The 20778-nt window shown below is 40.0% G+C and overlaps 1 protein-coding gene across 1 annotated transcript in view; it reads left to right on the forward strand.

Moving 5' to 3' along the window:
- Positions 1 to 20778, forward strand: part of TBCD (tubulin folding cofactor D) — a 119644-nt gene that overhangs the window by 58710 nt on the left and 40156 nt on the right. Inside the window, exons 16-23 of the mRNA XM_064728162.1 lie at positions 529 to 586; positions 5434 to 5463; positions 8753 to 8838; positions 13118 to 13198; positions 13902 to 13975; positions 14806 to 14923; positions 15633 to 15693; positions 17002 to 17024. Coding sequence (XP_064584232.1) covers positions 529 to 586; positions 5434 to 5463; positions 8753 to 8838; positions 13118 to 13198; positions 13902 to 13975; positions 14806 to 14923; positions 15633 to 15693; positions 17002 to 17024 — 531 coding nt within the window. The remainder of the gene's footprint in view (positions 1 to 528; positions 587 to 5433; positions 5464 to 8752; positions 8839 to 13117; positions 13199 to 13901; positions 13976 to 14805; positions 14924 to 15632; positions 15694 to 17001; positions 17025 to 20778) is intronic.

A 20778-nucleotide genomic window follows, 5' to 3' on the forward strand; every position in this document is an offset into this window, starting at 1 on the left:
ACCCTAAAAAACTGCTTTGCAGTTCATCTTGCAGGTTACTTTTTACCAGGATTTGCATGTTAGATTTTTGTGCCTTGCAGGATGTGGCTGTTCTCGTGGAGATAACTGCAGCTTTCCATTGCTTCATTTTGTGTTGTGTTTGCTCCTTACACAAGACTTGCTGTACATTTGGCTATTGAGAAACTGTATTTCCAAGTTTTCATTAAAAATAGCACTGAGTCTCACATTTGACATGATTATGTCCAAGTTTTACACCCCTGCTCAGTTTAAAACCTGTTTGTGTATTCCATAAATTCCTTTCATACAGTGGGGTGGCAGTTGTGCTGTGGGAAGTCCACAGCAAACAAGAGAAACAAGAAAGCACAAGGTTACTTCAACTCAGATTTTAGTTCAGCTTTGTATTTCTAAATAATAATCTCCTTAGAGGACATGCTGCATGTTCTGCTTAGAAGGCTAAATGTTGAAATGATGGCATTGCACATTCCTTTTCAGAAATTTGTACTAATGCTCAATATTTTATTTCCTCAGTGCATTGGTTATTGCTGCAGTGTTTGATCGTGATGTTAATTGCAGAAGAGCTGCTTCTGTAAGTTACCACATCCAGCTTCCATCTCTCTGTTATTTATTTGTTTTCATTTAATAATTTGTAGACTTAATTATATAGAACTACAGTAGAGAAGCAAAATATTATGTTGGGAGCAAAAAAATTTTTTTTTAAATCCTTAGAAGTATCTTGTGAATTTAGATGTTAAATTATATAATCCACACATGCACATCTGAATTTATGGCCACAGTTAGCTGACTGCTGTATTGCTGTCATGATGATCAAGATAAAGTACCTAAGAAAGAATTATTTAGCATTTTTTAGTCACAAGATCACAAACAAAAGGGTCCTACATAATACACAGATATTGGCTCTTTTGCACATTTCCAAGGTGGGGAGTTTTGTGAGGTTACAATTTCCTGATTGTGCATCAGCTGTTACTCTTTAGTCATGGTAAACTTAAAATTTCTAGGATAATTTCTCTCCTTCAAACATATTTTTAGTTGCTATATAAAACTCTTTATATAACAACTTTAGTTGTTATATAAAATTTCCATAGGACTGGAAATTTTTAAAAGAGTGGCAAATCCATTAATCAGATACTGTTAGGCAGGGAATAGAACTGACACCAAAGTATATTCTGTGGAAATTTTCTGTAGAAATATTTATGCTGTTGAGAGTTGAGAGGAGTGTTCTTAAGAGAAGAGAAATGATGGAAAATTACAACTTTCTATACTTATATAATTTGAGAAGAATGGACATTTTATCTATGAGTATTTAAGTCTATGTGTTGTAGACATTGAACTTGCTTCCTTTAAAAAAAAGTATAAATTTTATATTTTAACAGAAAAACCAAATTATCTTATTCATATGTAAAAAACTCCACCCTCTAACTGTATGAACTCATATCAGAGTGTCTGCCAAAGAACCACATCTCTGTTCCTGACAATAAATGTCACTTTGAATGTGTAAAAAAAACCAAACAGACAATCTTTTCAATATGCACATTCCCAGGTCTGACTTTTTGACAGAAATTTTGCAGAGTGATGTGTTTAGAACATCAGGAGGGTTTCTCAGGGATACCTGGCTAGCATCCTCACTTTTTGTAGCCACACCTGTGCTGCTGCTGGAGCTGCTGAATGAAGCTGCAGTGTAATTGCTGGGGAAGTGAGTCAGGGCTTGAGCAAGCCCAGCTCAGCTCCTGGCTCTGAATTTGCCCAGAGCAGGGCAAGCCAAGGTGCTGCAGATTGCTGAGCAGTGCTAGAACCCTTCCCTGCTGTACAACTAACAAATGCCAGCAATGCTACTTCCCCCAGACTTCAACTCCTACATTTTAGAAACTAGAATTTGGCATTCTTGGATAATTTAAATGCCTTTATTCAAATCAGTTCCTCAGAGGAATTTATTTTCCTGAGAGCTGCATGAAACATTAGGGAGCATAGGTGGTGAAAAGTGAATTATTTGTGTGATCCTTAGGAATTGTCCTCAGAATCAGGGTTTATATGGACACCAAGGAGAAATCTTTCTAACACAATTGCCACTACAAGTGTGCTGCTTACCTTTGGTGGTTTGATCTAATCATCAGTGTGTTTCTACACTTAAACTGGTACTTTGGCCATGAGCTTTGTGCTAAACCAGCCAGGCTCAAGCTGAGAGCTCAGTGCAGCCTGAGTATCTGTATTTCTAATTAAAACCCAGCACATTTCTCCTGACTTCCCTCTTCTGCTGTAGCCCAGGCTCCTGAACTGTCTGAAAATCAGCTACCTCCAATCTCATTAATTTTTTCATTAAATCAGAGCTGTTCAAAATTTGGAATGGCTGTTTGTTGGACATTTATGAAATTACTTAAGCCTTTTCTCTTATTTTAGAAAGGCAAAGAAATATTTTGTGTTTACCAGCCATTATTACAATTTTGAAGAAAAATACCTGGGAGTGCTAAATATTTCCAATCATTACTTACAGTTAAACACATATTTAAATAAACAACAGGTTTTACTAGATTTTCCATCTCTTACAATATGCAATATATTATAATGCAGAGCACCAATAAAATAAAATGGTGAATAGAGACATTTTGAACCCTGAGGTTAGAGAGAATAGAACAAGACTCTGCTTTTGAAGCTCCACAAGCATTCTGGGCTGGCTTGTGCAACTCTTTCATGAATAATCAGTATAAGGAATAATCAGATGAATAAGTGATGTTGAATTGGACTTTTTTCAGCTCTGACATCTCAAAGATGCTTTTTTCCCCTTTTGTTTGAGTGATAGTATTTAAAATAGCTAGTTTTAAATGAAATATTTTTAGAGAATGCTGTAATATTTTTTATCACTTTTTGTAGGAAAGAAGAGTGTTCAGGTTGGTCACCTTGGTTCTGATCTCATGGAATCTTTACATTAGTATCTTTTTATCCAGTTTTTCCATCTCCAGAAGGGGATGGTATAAAAACTGGAAAATTACTCTCACAAAACACTTGAAGTATTTGGCATCTCTTAGGAATTTTGCATATTTTAGCAATTTCAGGGCTTTACAGATTTTGTATCATTTAGGCACTTGTCTGAGCAGCACATTTTTAAATGACACTTTAATTCAGTGGTTGAACTGTGAAATCCCTTGGATATGATCGAGAATGTCATACTCACTGAAATATGCCTGTGCTGAGTAAAAAAGGGTTTCAGTAGCATAAAATATAGAATCATCCAAGTGGGAAAAAGCTTTAAGATCATCAAGTCCAGCTGTTAACCCAGCACTGTCCAGTCTGGATACACCAGGGTTACCAGAAAATATGTTCTGCACCCCAAACATACCTTTTTATATGGAATGGGCTAAAAGATTTTCACCTGACTGCCTTCTTTCCACCAAGGGGGAGCTCAGAGCTGCACAAATAACTGGCTACAGCTTCATGAGATCTGCTTGATCTCCAGAGGCTGCATAGCATAAAACATACCCTGTGCCTGCAGTGATGCATTGAGGGCAGCATAAAGCAGGACCTAAAGCTGGAAGTAGAAAGAAATGAATGGTGCAGAGTGACAGGCACCCTGTCCTGGAGTGAGGAGAGCAGGGGTAGAGCTTGTCTGGGCTGCAGCATCAGCAGGGAGCATGTCTGGATCTTCAACTGGTTGGAGTGACCCCAAGAAAAGTTGGAAAGTCTCTTTTCCCAGCCCGGCACTTGAAGAAAGACTCAGGGCTCTTCATTTCTCTGTCTCAAGGTTGTTTATTGTTTCTTATCTATAAAAAATTTTCTCCTGCCCTGCTGAGGTCCTTCAGCAGGACAGTTCCAGGCACTCTGCCTGCCCCCAGGGCTGTGTTATGTCTTTATACTAAAAACTACGTGTACAATGTTTACAATTACTTCCCAATACCTATCACCTATGTTAGACAGTGAGCTTCTACTCTAAACCAATCCAAAAGTGCCAACATGACAGCAGAAGATGGAGGCCAAGAAGAAGCAGGAGAAAGGCTGGACACTCCCCGTTCCCTCCATCTTGCCTTCTGAACCCCCATACCAGAAACCCCAAAATCCACTTTTCCACCTTGTGATAACTTCACTATTATTCTCCCTAAACTGTTGTGGCTTGCTCTTGGTCTTCATATAAGGTTGGTACATGGGTGATAATCAAACCCACAGGTGTTTTGGGCTCCATGCCAGGGCTTCTGAGCCCCCTGGCAGGGTCCTGCCCATCCTGGCCAGCCAGAGGGATGTCCTGGGTTCCCACAGGAGCAGCCCCAGGGCACCGCTGCAGCCCCAGCTCCTGCCCCATCCCGGCTGGATGTGCTGCCCAGGGGCAGTGCTGGCAGCAGGAGGGATGCCAGGCTGTGCTCCATGCCCGGAGCTGCCTGGGCAGGCTGCAGGGGCTGCGGGCAGGAGCCTGAACAGGCAGCAGCACCTCGGGAGGCTCCGGCTCCGTCCCGGCTGGCGTCAGCCCTCGCTCCACCTGCAGAGTGGGATCCTCCTCTGGAGCCAGCTGAACCTGTTGTTGTCACAGGTGGATTACCACAGGGCTGCTGGAGCTGGGGAGGAGATACAGAAGCTCTGGCTGTCCAAATTCTTGTGGTGTTTCAGTAAACATTGGAGCTTCTCCCCTGTCCATTAAATATCAGTTAACGAGTGGTGTTCATCACTGGAAAGCTCTGTGTGCAGAGAGAGTTCCATGGAGAAATGTCCAGATAACAATGGTCTCCCCTCTCTTAAAGAGTTAAAATTTACAGAAGCTTTTATTAGTGCTTAGGATTTTATGGCCTTTAAAGGGATAAAAATAATGGGCTTTTTTGAGAGAGAGAATTAAGCAGGTTTTCCTCTATATGCCATACAAGTAGACAGATTAACTTCCTGGTTGTTTTCATTGCATTTTTGCAAGATTTTGAGTTTATTTAGTGCAAAATACAAGAGATATGCATGAATTTTGTCTTCAAATTTAACAAGCCCAGTGTTTCAGCATGCTTGCAGACACATACCCTGTAGATGAATATTACAGTCTCAATGGTTTTTCCCAAAGTTTTCATTGACAAAGAATTAAACTTTGCCCACTCCTATCAAATGATGTTGAAGTCAGACAAGAGTGAGTTGCCTCAGTTGCTGTTGTCTACAGGTACTGACTTCCCATCCCAGGGCCAAGCCTGGTGTCACTCCCAAGCACTTGTGTGGGTGTGACAAGTTTAATAAACCTGAATTCTCAAACTGCTGCCAGGCAACATAAGGCTCCAGGAACAGAGAATGTGGAGATGCAGAAACAGAAAAGCCCTGCGGGCTTGTTCTACTGACAAAGTTTACTTTATTTAAAGCAGAAAAGCCATGGGTCATTTATATTGTTGTGTGTTTTGAATTCATCATCTGGTGTTTATCAAAAAGCAAACCTGACTCGTTTTGGTGTGTTTGTTCTCTGTTCCTCAGGCTGCCTTCCAGGAGAATGTTGGGAGACAGGTATGGTGACTTCCCTGCATCTTCATTCATTTGTGCCTTGGAGGTTACTGTAAGCATGGAGTACCTAAAATCAAAATTAGACACCATGGCTTTGGAAAAATTGAGGGAAAGAATGTCACAAAATAATTGTTGTCATTATGAGCAGCTAGTTCTTGTGGAATGTTTTTCTGAGGTGTGAGTTTTATTTTAGTATTTTAGTTTGAGAAGAAAATGAGCTTACTGGTAATTTTCAGTCCTTCAGAAAAGCAAAATCAGCATTTGAGCTGGTCATTGTACACCCTGGAAACTACAGTGCTTTTAAAGCAGGAAAAGTGCAGGGTTTTTTTTTTTTAAATTTGTTTTTGGAGGTTTTTTTGTTGGTTTTTTAATGTTTTTTTTGGGGGTTTTCATTGTTTTTTTTTAACTTGGTTTGCTTTCATTGATTTTCTAGTTTTCAATAGAATCAGACCAACTGAAGTGGGCTGTGCAATCATTGCTGTAGTTGGTGGTTCCACAGTACACAAGGCTCAAGAGTCTTCAGCTCCATTTGTGGGCTTGTCTCTTGTACCATCCAGATATTTTGAGAAATCTGGTACTTTTGGATGTAACCAAGTCCTTTGGTAAAAAGTATTGTGGTAGGTTCCTATGTAACTTAACAACATTTAAGTAGTTAAAATCTTCAAGACAGCTTTGATTTTCAAACTTGGAGGAAAAACAAATAGGGTAAAGCCTTGGATTTACTGGTTTCTCACCAGGAGTTCATAAAGCTGAATATACAACTAAGAGAGAGAGAAAGTGTGGGAAGGGATGGTTCAGTCAGTGTATTCCTGTGAACAGGGCATGTGAGCATGATTAAAGCAATTTTATTATCAATAAGCTGCTCTTTCAGGGATCTTTGTTAAAATGCTGTCACCTGCCAACATTTCTGAAAATCTCTGTGTTCTGAGCCAGAATTTTATTCCTTTAGAGCTCTGGCTGTTAAACCATCTGTTCATGTTCAGTGTGTATTTCTAGAAGTAAGTTAGCAGAGAAAGGGTGCAAGAAGACTGGGAAGAAGAGAGGAGGGATTTTTGGTGACCTGACCCAGCTGGGTCTGTGGTAAACAGAAGCCAGGGTGGCTCTTCTGGGCCTGCAGTTGCTGCCCTGGAGAGGTTGGGCATCACAGCAGCCCAGCCTGATTGCACAGTGTGAGGTGCTGAACAAAGCAAATAACACCTCAGCCTGCCTTAGCTCCAGGGAGAGAGGGCTCCTGGCTGCTGCAGGTTTTGAAGTGCTTCCATCTAGCAAAAATGCCATCATCTTTTTACTAATTTCTGAATCAGAGGAGTACAGCCCATGTTTACAGCCAGAAAGGTTCCTCTCAGACTCTGCCTTGACCCACAACTCAATCACATGATGATGATTTCAGCCTCTGTGTTCACATCAGCAGTGAAACATTTGAGTTTTCATGGCATGGAGGAGCTGTCAGGCTCCTGCTGGTTCCTGCAGAAGGTCAGAAGTTTTACTTGCTGAACCATTCCTTGGTGCCTAGGACAATGGTTACTTAATGAGTAGATCCACCCTCTGAGTTCAGTGTGTTGAAAGAGACACTCTCTCTCTGGATTGGAAGGAGCTGAAGCATATTCTCCACCTGAGGTAATAAAGCTGGTACTAAATAGGTGGAGAAAAAGGTTGCCCTCACTTGTTCCCTGGTTCCTGCCTCCTTCAGCTTTGTAATTCCACATGTCCCAAATCCAGAGCTTGCTGATGGCCACAGCAGAAGCCATTGTAAGAATTCAGTTACACTGTGTGTCAATGGAAGCTCTGAAAAATCTGAAGCATTTTTTTGAGCATAAATAATGAGAAATGCAGATACTGCTAATAACACCAGCTTCTATACAGAAGTTTGAAGTGTTCTGGGAGAACAGAAGCTGTTGGGTATTCCTGTAAAGCCTGCCTGGCTGTGACCTGTGTGTTCCTGAAGTCAGGAATGATGCTGCCTCACTGACAGGCTTGGTGGCACCGTGCCCTTTGTGAGGTGCCATCCAACTGGCACACACAGCTGGGAACAAACAGCAAGGTCCAGCTGGCAGCTAGAACTCAAAGTGTTGGCTGAGATTTTCCTTATGGAGTGTGAATCTTTATATCTTCCATTGCTCTTTGGCCTTAAATCACACTGAGGTGTTTCTCGTGTACCTTTTTGCCCCCAGTCAAGGTTTCATGAGGCTTTTGGACTGAGCATTCATTTTCCCTTTGAGTTACCAAGACTTGCAGGTTTGGATAAGCCATAAATGCTCTGTCTGTCCTTGGTCCACTCAGATTTCAGGCCTTGTTTTTTGGGAGCACTGGAATTCTGCTTCCCAGAGCAAGAGCTTGGCAGCAGCTGGCAGCTCCCAGTGCTTCCAGGATTAACTGCTCCAGAGATTCTCCCTGATGGAGAGATACTTCCCACTAGTTTTGCATGGCTGGATCCTCATGTGGAAGGGATGAGTGAGCTGTAAACAAACCTGCATCACATCCCAAACCTGTACTTCCAGGGAGCCTCATTGTTTTAATACCCTCTGAGTGTCCCTTTTGGAAGAGAGTGGAGCCAGTGTCAGCTGGCTCCTTTCCATTTGTTTTTCATCGTGGCTCATGGGTGCTCTGCTGCCTCTGCTGATGCTCTGTTAAACCAGCCAGAGCAAATAAAATTCTGAATATCTGGATTGGATTGCTTGCACACAGAAATGCAGATTTCTAAGTGGAAATCTCATACTTAGAAAGATAATTTATCTTCTAGAAACAGACTGGTTTGAGAAGAGATGGCAGAAGTGGGATCCTTTAGTAGGATTCAGTGTTCCCAGTGTTCATTTTCAAAACAAACCAACCCCATTTTTTAGTTCATTAATGAGTCACAAAATACAAGTGTAAGTAGAAACTCCCATGTACTCTACACATGATGCACCTCTTGCTGCCTAAATCTCTAATTTTATATTTCATTAAACTCACCTTGTGCCTTCACATAAACTGGAAACATGTTTATCTAAATCCTTCTAGAGGAATCATCTTTTGGGTATATACATAGTCATGCCTTAGCCAAATATATATTTTGGTATGACTGGGAGGTGTGAAGGAGCTGTTGCATTGGTTACTGCCTGTGCCATTGGCTTGGGCAGAGTGAGCTATTTTGTTGTTTATATATTCAATATCCTTTATGTCTCTAGCACAAGTGATTTTACTATAAATTAAATTGTATTTTTTCAGTGCTTGGGAGAGTAGCAGGAGATTTGTTTTCAATCATGTTGCCTATTTGGAATGTATGATACATTTTAAAACAATATTTTGTTTGCAGGGCACTTTCCCCCATGGCATTGACATCCTGACTGCAGCTGATTATTTTGCTGTTGGTAACAGAGTTAACTGTTACTTGACTATAAGGTAAGTTTCCAATTATTAATTTTTCTAAATATGATGGTGCTCTTCTACCTAATGAAATTCTTATCTGATTACTTCACCTTACTGAACATTGTTTAATACTGATGGTTTTAAGTAAATCAAAATTGTGGTTTTATTTTTTTGATGACTGATTATCAGGTGTGAGGCAGAGTGAAAATGTGGCCATGATTTCCTTGGCTATGAGGAGGAAGCAGCCAGGAGGTGTCACAAAAGTGTCTAAGCTGCTCAAGGCTGGACAAGATGAAGTTTGGAGAGTTGTAGTCAAAGGAGAGGCTGTTGTGATGGCAGATTCTGGTATTTGCAGGGGTCCCCAGGACGAGGTGAGAGATGAGTGAATCTGACTCCATGTTCTTAGAAGGCTGATTTATTATTTTATGTACTTTTATTATATTAAAGAATGCTAAGCTAAAACTGTACTAAAGAAAGAGAAAGCATACAGACAGAAGGCTTCACAAGAATAGTAATAAAAACTCATGACTGACTCCTCAGAGTCCAACACAGCTGATGGTGATTGGTCATTAAGTAAAAACAATTCACATGAAACCAATCAAACATTCACCTGTTGGTAAACAATCTCCAGCCACATTCCAAAGCAGCAAAAACAGGGAGAAGCAAATGAGAATATTGTATTTCTCTGAGGCTTCTCATCTTCCCAGGAGAAGAAATTGTGCCAAAGGGATTTTTCCAGAAAATATGAATATGACAGTAGACAGACTCTGATATGGGGGAAAAAATCAGGTTATAAAAAATCATTTTTTATAATTTTAAAAGAACAGCTTGCCCAAATTGTTGAATCTGTGGTCTGTGCATAGACCTTTAGCTCCAGTGCCTGTGTTAGCTCAGTGGAAAGCTGGCCACAGTGTGCAGTAATGTTTGAAAAACCCAGCTGATCTCTGCAAAGAGCAGATGGCAGTACCCAAACTGGGCTGGTTATAAACCTGGAATACAGAGTCAGCTCTGGAAACACAGAGGTGCTGACATCAGGGGAGCTGGGAGCCAAACTGGATGGCCAGAAGGAGCAGAATATTGCATTTCCTCACGAGGAAATGACAAAGAGCCAGGGCTGGTTCTGGCTTGAGTTGTCTCAGACAGAGTCTGTGTCCAGAGCCAGGGTGGGGAGAGCAGCACCCACAGAGGCTGAGTCAGCCCTGGTGGAGACAGGGCAGGACATGGCCCTGTGGGGCTGCTCAGGAGCCCAGCAGGGCCCAGAGCTGGAGCTGCTGATGTCCTTGGGCAGCAGAAACTGCACTCTGCTGCATGGTGGGTCATGCTGCACTGCCAGCTTTGTCACTTCCACTTGGTGTCGTTGAGAGGGAGACAATCCAGAACAATATATTCCATTTTCAGAAGGCTTCAAACTGGTTTTATTCCAGCATGCATGCTTTTTATACATTTTTACAAAACTCATAAGTTCACTCTTTACTCATTGGTCAGGGGAGACAAACTAAGTGCTCATTGGAACAGGCAGTTGCAGGTTTCTCTTATTTATCCTTCTTTCTTTCTTGGTTTCTATGTCAATGACCTTGGTAGAAAATTCTTATAGGGGTAAACATGGATCCTCTGATCAAACATGGATCCTCTTATCAAACATGGATTCTTTTGTCAAACTTGGATCCTCTGATCAAACATGGATCCTCTCATCAAACATGGATCCTCTTATCAAACATGGATCCTCTAATCAAACATGGATCCTCTCATCAAACATGGATCCTCTTCTCAAACCTCTCTGGCTCACATGAGTCACTGTAAAACCTCTTCCACATCCACTGAGAGATTTTTAATTCATACTGGAGCCCTCTGTCTTCACCTTGGCTGGTTTTTTATTGATCTGTCCACCTCTGCATTGTCCCCTTTGTACAGAATCATTTCAGTCTGTTCAAACCTTCACCTTTTACCCACTGTCAGCCCTTCTGGGGTCCCCACCCTCCTCCCCCAGAGCTGCCTCCCACGGGAGATGGGGAAATGCAGGAGCTGCTCGAGATCCCTGAGCATGGCATCCCTGGCATTGCTGAAACTCTGGGTTTTGTACTAACACAAAATTGAAAACATCCAAAAGTGACAAAGCAGGTTTTATTTTCTCTCTTCTATAATTCTGGCTTGGAGGCTGATTATGTTCTTCTGACTTTTCAAGAGCTGAATTGGTAATTTAAATTTTTTATTTTTTTTTACTTCTTTCACTGTGATTTCCACAGCTTTTGTACGAGCGCCACTTACCCAAGTGAAAATATTTTTACTGTTGATTTCTTTCTTTAAGAAGAAAGAAACAACAATTTCTCTTGTTCAACAAGGGGAATAAATTTGTAAATCTTTTAATAAACAGCCTTATGCACTTAGAAGCTTGGTTCTCTGAAGCCATTTTCAGTGCCATTAATCAAACTATTCTTTTGTAAAATATTTGCTATCTCATTCACTCTATTACTTAAAAAAACCCCTGCTTTTCAAGCAGGCTGTCATTATTCAGGTTAATACCTAAGTTACTTGGCTATTTCCTTATTTTTCTCTGAGTAACATTAAAGGAAAAAGCACCCAGGTATATATTTGGCTACTCAGAAAACATGTACCATGATAATGTTGAGCAATAAAAGCTCATAAAAAAAAGTATCACTTTCTACAGCTGAATTTGGTTCATCAATGATGATGATATTGCTGTAAAGGGGCAGCATCATGTATATTTAAAAATATTTTTGTGTGTGTGTGTATAAATGGTTGTTTAGAGCCTTTCAAATCTAAATATTTTAATGCAGGTTTTTCACTCTGGGTTTCCTTTTTGCTGATGGTGTTTGGAGGATTCAGCTCAAATATCATAACACATTTCTGAGGATGGAAGGTTGAGGAAACCTATTTTATATGAAATGGCAGTAAAGAGATGATGTGATTCCAGGAGTTCTGAGCTTGCTACAAGCAGAGTTAAAGAAAAAGCTGCTGAACCTGAGTGGGGTATAAAAATGTGAGCAGCACCATCAGGAAATCAGATTTGTATGCAGGGCTTCTTGCATTAAGTTCTCAGTAGGAACAGAAGATGAGGATTGCAGTTAAAGATATAAGCTAAAACTAAAAGTGGGATTTACCTACACTGTGGCCCAAGAGATTGATTTGTAGCTGGGCAAGGAAGTTCAATCAAAATGGTTGGGTGCTAAAACTGGGACTCAGAAAAGCAACTACAAAGAAGAGAGGAGAGCTCAAACATGGCAAGGGAAATGTGTCTGTTATTGTGGGTTCCTGCAGAGCAGGGAAAGGACCTAGAGATATGAATTTTATATTTATTTTATATTTTATATATATTTATATATCTCTGCTGGCATCAACAGCAGTTTGAACCAAGTGTCAAATCCTTCTCTAGGGCTCAGTAGAGGGTGGTTCTGTGTGCAGTGCTGAGGTCTGGCTGTGGATTTAAGGATTCCCTCTCTGATCAATTCCATAGATATCAGGATGGGAACATGTGGCAGTATTTGGTTTTTCTCTTTGTTTGCCTCTGACTGCACAGAGGTATATCAGTGGAACACCATTAGAGCTGCAAATTAATCACTCAAAAGATCTGAAAAGGTGAAATTAAGATAATCCATGAGTCCCTTTGTGCCCTTCTGACACAAAGTCCTGCTGGTTATTGGGCCTCCCAAGGTGATTTAACACTCATCAGATGTACTGAAAAAACATTTCACTTCACTTGTGTTGACCTTGGCTTTCCATAGCTGATGCTTCTGGAGATTGGAAGTGTGGCTGTGATTGGGCAATGCAGGCTCCCTGATTGGTGCTGCTGTTCCCTTCCACCTCACTCCTGAGCTCTGCAGCCTCCTCAGCTTTTGTCACCATTCACTGCCTGCATATGTTTGGTTTTTAGAAAGGACAAATGGAAAACCCCTTCTCCATTTTGGATGTAACACATTTCTGTTTACTTATTTTCCCTCTGTCTTGTAGTTGATATCAGTGATGTGTTTCTCCAATCTGAAATAATTATTTAATTTAATCTACACATCTGGATTTTCTGGAGTGTAACAATGGGATTGAATGTCAAGCTTGTTGTATGTAGAGCAGGTTTTAGAAAGAATCTGAAAGCTTTATAGAAGTGGCTTTAAGTTTTTTCAATAATTCAGAATATTTCCCATCCTGTCATTCAGCTGCATCCCATTTAGGAGAAGGCACATTTAAGTAATTTAGAGGATTTAAACCTTTGGAATAGGCTGTGCTAAAATGCACACAGATATTGGTTCTGTACTCTCTGACTATATTTCTAATCTATATCTGGTTTTTTGTTCATTTTCAGTGTGTATATTGCTGGCTTTTCTGAGTATACACAGCCAATGATTGATCATTTAGTTAACATGAAGATTAACCACTGGGATAGGTAAGTTCATAAAATCTAATTAATAATATCCAGGAATTGACTGTTCTGCATAGATTTTTCTGCTTTTGTAGATTATTTCTGTAAAATTTACTCACACCTGGGTTTGCAGCAGCATTTGACTGGGTGATCTCATCTGTACCTCCCAAGCACAATGTCACTTAAGCAGGTTTATGAATTTTGTCTTTTGGCCATGACCTCAATCTGTTAATAGATTAATAAAACCCATTTATATGGTATATAGTGTGTGTGAGGGGTAAACACTGTCACCATACAATTATCCTAATTAAAGCAGATTTCATGCATAGAGATGGTGCTTACTCACATTCAGTGCTCATGGAGATTGAAATGTGTACATATCACACAGGTGAGATTCTATCAGTGCTGATCAGAGTTTGCATCATGAGAAATAATCACAGTTTACTGCACTGTCCCTGCCAGGGCCCAGAACAAGCCCTCAGGTCCCACCAGCCCCACTGGTGTTTTTCCTTCTCTCTTTGAGCTCTTTTCACCCCACTGAAAGCTGGCTGCAGGCTGGCTGCTCTTTGTTTGGTTGGCTTTTTTACAGGGGGAAGCATAGGATATACAGAAAGTACTGTAATTCTGAATATTTGTTTTGATTGGGGGCAGAAGTCCCTTGCTCACATGATTTTTTTAGCACATTGCTTCTGCTGACTTGCTAACCCTCAGCAATGCTTTCTTACAGTGTTATCCGAGAACTTTCCACCAAAGCTCTGCACAACATCACTCCCCAGGCCCCTGAGTACATGGCAAACGTGGGTAGGTACCAGCTGAGCTCTGCCCTGCCAGGCTGAGCTGAGGCAAGACAAACCTACAAATAAAAATTAAGATTCCCCCTGCCGCTTAATACAGTGTTGTGACCCTGATGGCTTAACCTCTTTTTAGGTTTTACGCAAAAAATTTTAAATTACTGCCAGGTTGGTTTTTATCTGGGGCCTTTGATAGCTGGCTGCACTGGGCTCTGCTGGTTCTGAGGTGAAGTTTTGTTCTGAGGTGAATTGTGAGGTGCAGTTTTGTCAGCAGCTGCCCCTCCAATTCCCAGCTCTTGCTTTGATGTTGGAAAGGGTGGGGGATCTGTTTTGTCTTGTCCAGCCTGACACCTGCAGAAGAATTCCTTTCTGACTGTGGGTGTAGCCAGATGTTTCTTACCACGAGCCCAGGGTCCTTTTCTGAGCCCATTGCAGCTCCTGAGATCTGGAAATCCCTGGCAGATTTTCCCCGTGGCTGAAGGCAGTGCCCAGCCCCTGAGATGCTGCAGTGCAGATCTTGCCTGGGCTCCTGCTGTGGTCCAGGAAGGTTTCACTGAACATGGAAATCAAATCCATCCACTTCCCTGGCTGCTCAGCCAGCTCAGGGCCCAATAGCAATGTTGTTTTATTTGTTTCAGCCAGGGAGTGTAAAATAGCTCAGTGTGATATGTCAGAATTTAATTCATTAAAACTTGTTTTTCACAAAGGTACCAGGATACTTGACTTTACAGAAATGTTTTTCCAGTGTTCTTTCTAGGCAGGCAAAATTACATTGAGAGCTGTGATCTGTCACAATGCTTTGTTAAAAAAGTAATAAATTAATTATTTAATCTCTTTCAGTTTTGCCAAGACTCCTGCCTTTATCAGTGGGCTCAGATCTGCACACACGCCATGGGGCAATCCTTGCCTGTGCTGAGATCACCCATGCTCTGTGTAAACTGGCACAAGACAACAATAGGTATTAATGCAACATTATCTAGACTATAAATTTTCCTTTCATGTCTGCTCTATTAAAAACTTCCTGAGTATAATTATGGAAATCTTCATCTCACTGAACTGGGTTTCCATTGAATTTTTGGTTGTTTTTTTGAGTGATGCTGAGCTTTCAGGTTTTATTCAGTGATTTAAGACTTCGGTCTTAAATTCATAATTAGGAGAGACAGATCCTTTGCTGCATTACTTGGAGAATTGATCAGTTAAATACAGATTAATTCCTCTTTCCCAGCAGTATCCATCAAAATAATTTGTGTTCAAGAAAAAAAAGACCATTTTTAGTAGTAGGAAGTACTTGAAATAGATGGAAAAATCACAGAAGTGTTGGAGTCTAAAAATACAGCTGAGCTGAGAAGAGTTATCAGTGTATTGGCAACTATAATTGCCTGGTTTATATATATATATATATATATATATATATATACTGTTATTAAGAAGTGACACTGATTTTTTTATAAGGCTTTTGGAATAGTTTTCTGTGTGATGAGGAAAGAGTTTATGTTGTTATGTTTGCTGTGCTATTTAAAAATAAATATGGCATATTTCTGTGGAGCATAATTTGAAAATCAAATTATTGGTTTTTTTTTGTTTGAAAGTACAATGGTGTTACGGAAAAACAATTATTTACAGCATGATGAGGAAATCTGTATTAAAAATTTTGTATACTTTTACAGATCTGTTACATACTATTTCACTGAAAAATCATTGGAGGGGCTCAAGCAAATTCACCAAGAGGTTTGTAGCCAGCATAAATCTATTTTTAACCTGGAATGCTGCATGATTTTTAACAAAGATTTACAATTAAGGCAGCTGTGCCAAGAGTGAGCCTTGTCCTGGTGGTTTGGACACCCCCAGGCTCTGGGACAGCTGCTTGTCCTGGTCCCTGGGGCTCTTCTGCCTCTTGCTGAAGCCCCAGCTCTGCTGCTGGAAATTTCATTTCTGAAATGTCTCAGGGGATGTTTGGTTCCTTATCCCTCTGTCTTTGCTCCCCCTTTATCCTCCTGACTGGCTGTGGGGTAACTGCTCAGGGGACACTTGGTGAGCCCATTCCTTGTCCCTGCACCCATAATTTCCTGTTTATAGCTCTCAAAAATCATATTTTGCATTTCAATTGATGTATTGTCTGTATCTCTGCTTATGCTAAATGAAACCTTTTCCTGCTCACTTCCAAATACTTCTGTGAAGTGAATCTTGCTGAATTTTTCCCTTTCATTTTCAGTCTTCCCATGGTGTTGGGTTTTTCATCCCAGCATGGAATGAAATATTCCAATATTCCAGACAATATTCCAGCATTCAGACTCATGCTGTTCCTGCAGCACCTTTAGTGCCAGCTCTGATGTGCTGCAGACTTCACCCTTCACCCACCAAAATCCACAGGTGCCTCTTTAATTCTGGGCACAGCTCAGAGCTGCTGCCACAGGTTCAAAAAGCACCTTTGTCCTCCTTTAACTTTCTCATGCTGAAGGGCCTGAAAGCTTGCTCAGCACAGCTCTGCACTTACACTGGCCTTGAGTTGTTATGGTGCAGTTGCATAAACTCTCAATTTTAAATAATCTGGTGGTTTTTTTGCTTTTTACTGCATAGAAATGTGATAATCTGATTTCTTACAGTGGCTTGCTGTAACATTAAGAATGAAGTAAGATTTTTCAGTCACATTTAAGCCTTTGGTTAAGTTTTTTGTGTTCAATCTGTAGCTTCCAAAGTTATTTTCAGTGATCAGACAAGTCCGTCATCATTCTGAAAGAGCCAGTGGTGGAGAGCAATTTATTTTAAAAAGCCAAACTGGCTTCCAGGGTATTTGAAGGAGCAGCTTGGGTTTGGAATTTAGGAAATTAGTGCTTCAAGTGTTGTTTGGTTTTTTTTTAAACAAAGTCCAAATGGATATAGAAAAGTTGTTTTAAAGAGATTTTCCCTTTGAATTTTATTTTTTAAATTAACTGAGGTTTTGCACAGCTCACAGTACATTGCATGTGAGGGGGAAAATGAAAACACTTGGATCAAACAAACTCAATTAAAATATGTGTTACTTTTTTTCTCCCCCAGCTTTGCAGTCGTCAGTTGTACAGGTAAGAAAAAGATGCAAACTCATCATTTTTCATCTTGGAAAATATCAATTAAAGGGACTGAAACCAGGATCTGGGAAGTGGGGGTGTTTTGTACCATTAGTGACACCCACCCCAGTCCTCCCAGTGCCTCAGGTGCTGTGGCTGCAGAGGGGCTGCAGAACTGGCCTTGAACTAATGAGCCCCAAATTCCATTCCTTCCTTTTTTTCCTTTTCCTTTTCCTTTTCCTTTTCCTTTTCCTTTTCCTTTTCCTTTTCCTTTTCCTTTTCCTTTTCCTTTTCCTTTTCCTTTTCCTTTTCCTTTTCCTTTTCCTTTTCCTTTTCCTTTTCCCTTCCTTTTTCCTTTCCTTCTCCTCCCTTCCCCCCCCTTTTCCCCCCCTTTTCTTCCCCCTTTTATTTCCCCTTTCCCCTCCTTTCTTCCCCCTTTTCCCCCTCCTTTTCCTCCACCTATTTTCCTCTTTTTTCCCCCTTTCCTTCCTGTCAGCTTCTCTCTGAATTCCAGAATTCCTTTCCCCATCCTGTGTGACAGGCAGGACAGGAGCATTGCAAAAGGTTCAGGGCAATTTTTCAACTCTTGCGACAATGAAAATGTAAATGAGTTTTCACTAAGTTGTTTTTCATTTCCTATTTGTTGAAGCTTCCAGGAAATTAAGGGATATTGCTTAAGGAACTGTTAAGTAAATGTGAATTAAAACTGGTGTGTGACTTCAGAGTTTGATTCTAAATTTAAGGAAATGAAATCATAATGACTTGTAGTCCCTAATAACTGTAACTGACAACATTTTTTGGTCACTTTTAGTTCACTTCTTCACATGTGCCTTCCCTGAAAACTGTATAAACCTGAACTAGTTTTTCATGTAATTATTAATTATAGATTAAAATTTTTTATGCAAGCTTTTAAATCATGAAACTTTCTGAAAAAAATTATAGAATTTACTTCCTGAAAAAATGATAAAAAAAGGAAAGGAAAGGGAAATTTACTTTAAATGAACTAGTCTTTTATGTAATTATTAAAATTACAGGTTAATTTTTTTTTATGCAAGCTTTTTAATAATGAAAATTTCTGAAAAAATGATGACATTTACTTCTTGAGGGGTCATTTAGAGAAATGTGGCACTTCCAGCCCTGAGTGAGCTTGGGCTGCTGGAGAGGCTTAGTGCTGATACTGTATATTCATGTCTTTGTGGGTGGCTCTCTTGGCTTCCATAAATTCTTTAATGTCAGGGTGGAGCTTGGGTGTAATTTGTTTTTGTCATAATGTGCACTTCTTGCTCTTAATGGTATTTATAAGATGCCTACAGAAATGTTTTTGTTCTAGATAAGAGTTCTAATTCAACTCCAAGCTGGATTGATTCACTGCTGTTTGCTCTCATACTTAGCTGAGGCAGAGATGTCTGCCCTAATCCATATTGTAAAATATCAGTGTGCATAAAATATTTGAAAATGGGACAAGAAAAATAAACTAGGTTATAAAAACAAACCAACAATCTGAGTGTTGCTGGGCAAGCATTTAGTGAAACAAGCCAAACTTGTTTCATGATGAGTAATTATTGCACATAATATTCCAAAGATTTCCATTTGAGAAATTGCTACCGGGAATTTTCAGTGTTAAAAACATCTTGGAGGAATGTTGAAAACCTTTTTTTTTTTGTTTTTTATTTGTATTTCAAAATTTTAAACTGCATTAACAAAGAGCATCTGGCCACATGTCTCAGCTGTTTATTAGATATTTTGCTTTCACTTCTGGCCACTAAACAGCCTTGTCAGGGACTGAAGGGACTTTAATGCTTTGATCAAGCTGTTCTAGGGAATTTGTTTGCCCTCTGAGAACGTAAAGTGTAGAAATGCTGGATTTTGGGGTTGGTAAAATTAGATATTTATTTATTAGATGTTTTGCTTTCACTTGTGTCCACTAAACAGCCTTGTCAGGGACTGAAGGGATTTTAATGCTTTGATTGTTCTAGGGAATTTTTTGCCCTCTGAGAAAGTGAAAAGGAAATATAGTGTAGAAATGCTGGATTTTGGGGTTTTAAAAATATTTTTTTACCAAGTTGCAATTTATAAATTTTAAGCTGGAAAATGGGTCATGAGTTTCTTGATTGTCTGATTCTGTTGAATCCATAAGGACCTCAAATCAGACAAGAGAAAGCCAAAGAAAGCTGGGATGGAGACGTTCATAGAGCTGCCCTACCATCTTTGTTTAGCAATTCTTGCACCATCTTTAACCTGATTTTGGAAAATGGTCATGAATTATCCTTTACATAATCCTGTTTTGAGTTCTACTGCAGCCAGGGTTGAATATACTCGAAGCATTCAAATTTTTTTATGCTAATTGTAAAAAATCCCATCTTTTACCATATTACAATTTTTTTTTTAAATACAAGTATTTTTCTGTCCTCGTGCAGAAGTCCTCTCTGGTTTTACCATAGTACAAAGGAGCCTGCAAGTCCAGGCACATCAGAGAGTATTTCCTGCCATTAGCCTTGATCCTGACACATCTGATGCACTGGTTTGTCTGGAGGAGCTGGTTGCTCGGAGCATTTGCATGTGCACTTCCAGCTGTGGGGTGTGCAGGAGTTTCTGGGTTTCTGTGTGGGGGTTACACCAAGGCATATGCAAACCATGCCCTGTAGAGCATCTGCCTCCTGTGCCTGTTTAGGGCTGTACAGGTTATGAAGTTACAAAAATTGTGCTGTGTTTTATTTGGTTTAAATGGTGTTTTTAATGTATAAAAACCTAAGATGAAAACTTGTGGCATCTGTTGCCTTCAGCTGTGTTAACCTGGGTTAGGAAATCACTCTGCTGGTTTAAACACAGTCACTACTCAGCCTGCTTTCCATTCTGCTTGCACTGCACCAGCATGGTTAGCAGCTGGTTTTTTTGTAGCAGATCTATTTCTATTGTGCATCTGAGACCTTGGACTCATTCTCAACACTCCTCTCTCAATAACAAGTGATGGGAAAGAGGAAATGGCCTTAAGCTGCACCAGGAAAGGTTTAAATTGAGGTTGGAAAAAATACTTCACTCAAAGGTTTATGCAATCCTTGCACAGGTAGCCAGGACAGTGGTGCAGTCACCATCCCTGGTTTTTACCATCTAGAAAACCTGGATTTAAAAGACATGTTAGAAAGGGTTTGGTTTAAAGTATTTTAACACATTTAAAAGAAATGTTAGAAAGGGTTTGGTTTAAAAGGTTTTAACACAAATAAAATATGTCTTAAAAGGGTTTCAGTTTAAAAGGTTTTAAAAGGTTTAAAAGACATGTTAAAAGGGTTAGATTGGTCTTGGCAGTGGTTGGATTCAATGAGCTTATAAAGGTCTTTTCCAACCTAAATAATTCTGTGATTCAATAATATGAAAAGTCTTCAAGAAAACAGTAATTTAGTAATAGTTGTGTTAAGATTCTCTGAACCTGCCCCATCTGGTCTGAGATTCTGGAGTGACTATTCAGCCTAACAGATGTTCAGTACTATTGTCACTGCTAGAGATGAAGGGATGGGACTGTGTTCAGGCTAAGAACAATTGATTGCTCAGATAAACATCAATCTCAGAGGCTGTGAGATTTTAGAGGAGCAAGCAGTAAGCCATAGCTCAGGAGCAGTCACAAATTCTTTGTTACAAGGCAATGTAGAACTTTCTAACCCAATGGACAGCTGCCACAGGGTTTATTTTGCTTTTCTGACCTATCACCTTTACTTACTTCTTCTGCAGTGTGGATACTTTTATCCAATGGGCTTCTAACTCACAGGCACACATT

Source organism: Zonotrichia leucophrys, chromosome 18 (assembly GCF_028769735.1).
Source record: "Zonotrichia leucophrys gambelii isolate GWCS_2022_RI chromosome 18, RI_Zleu_2.0, whole genome shotgun sequence".
In the NCBI taxonomy this organism is placed as follows: Eukaryota; Metazoa; Chordata; class Aves; order Passeriformes; family Passerellidae; genus Zonotrichia; species Zonotrichia leucophrys.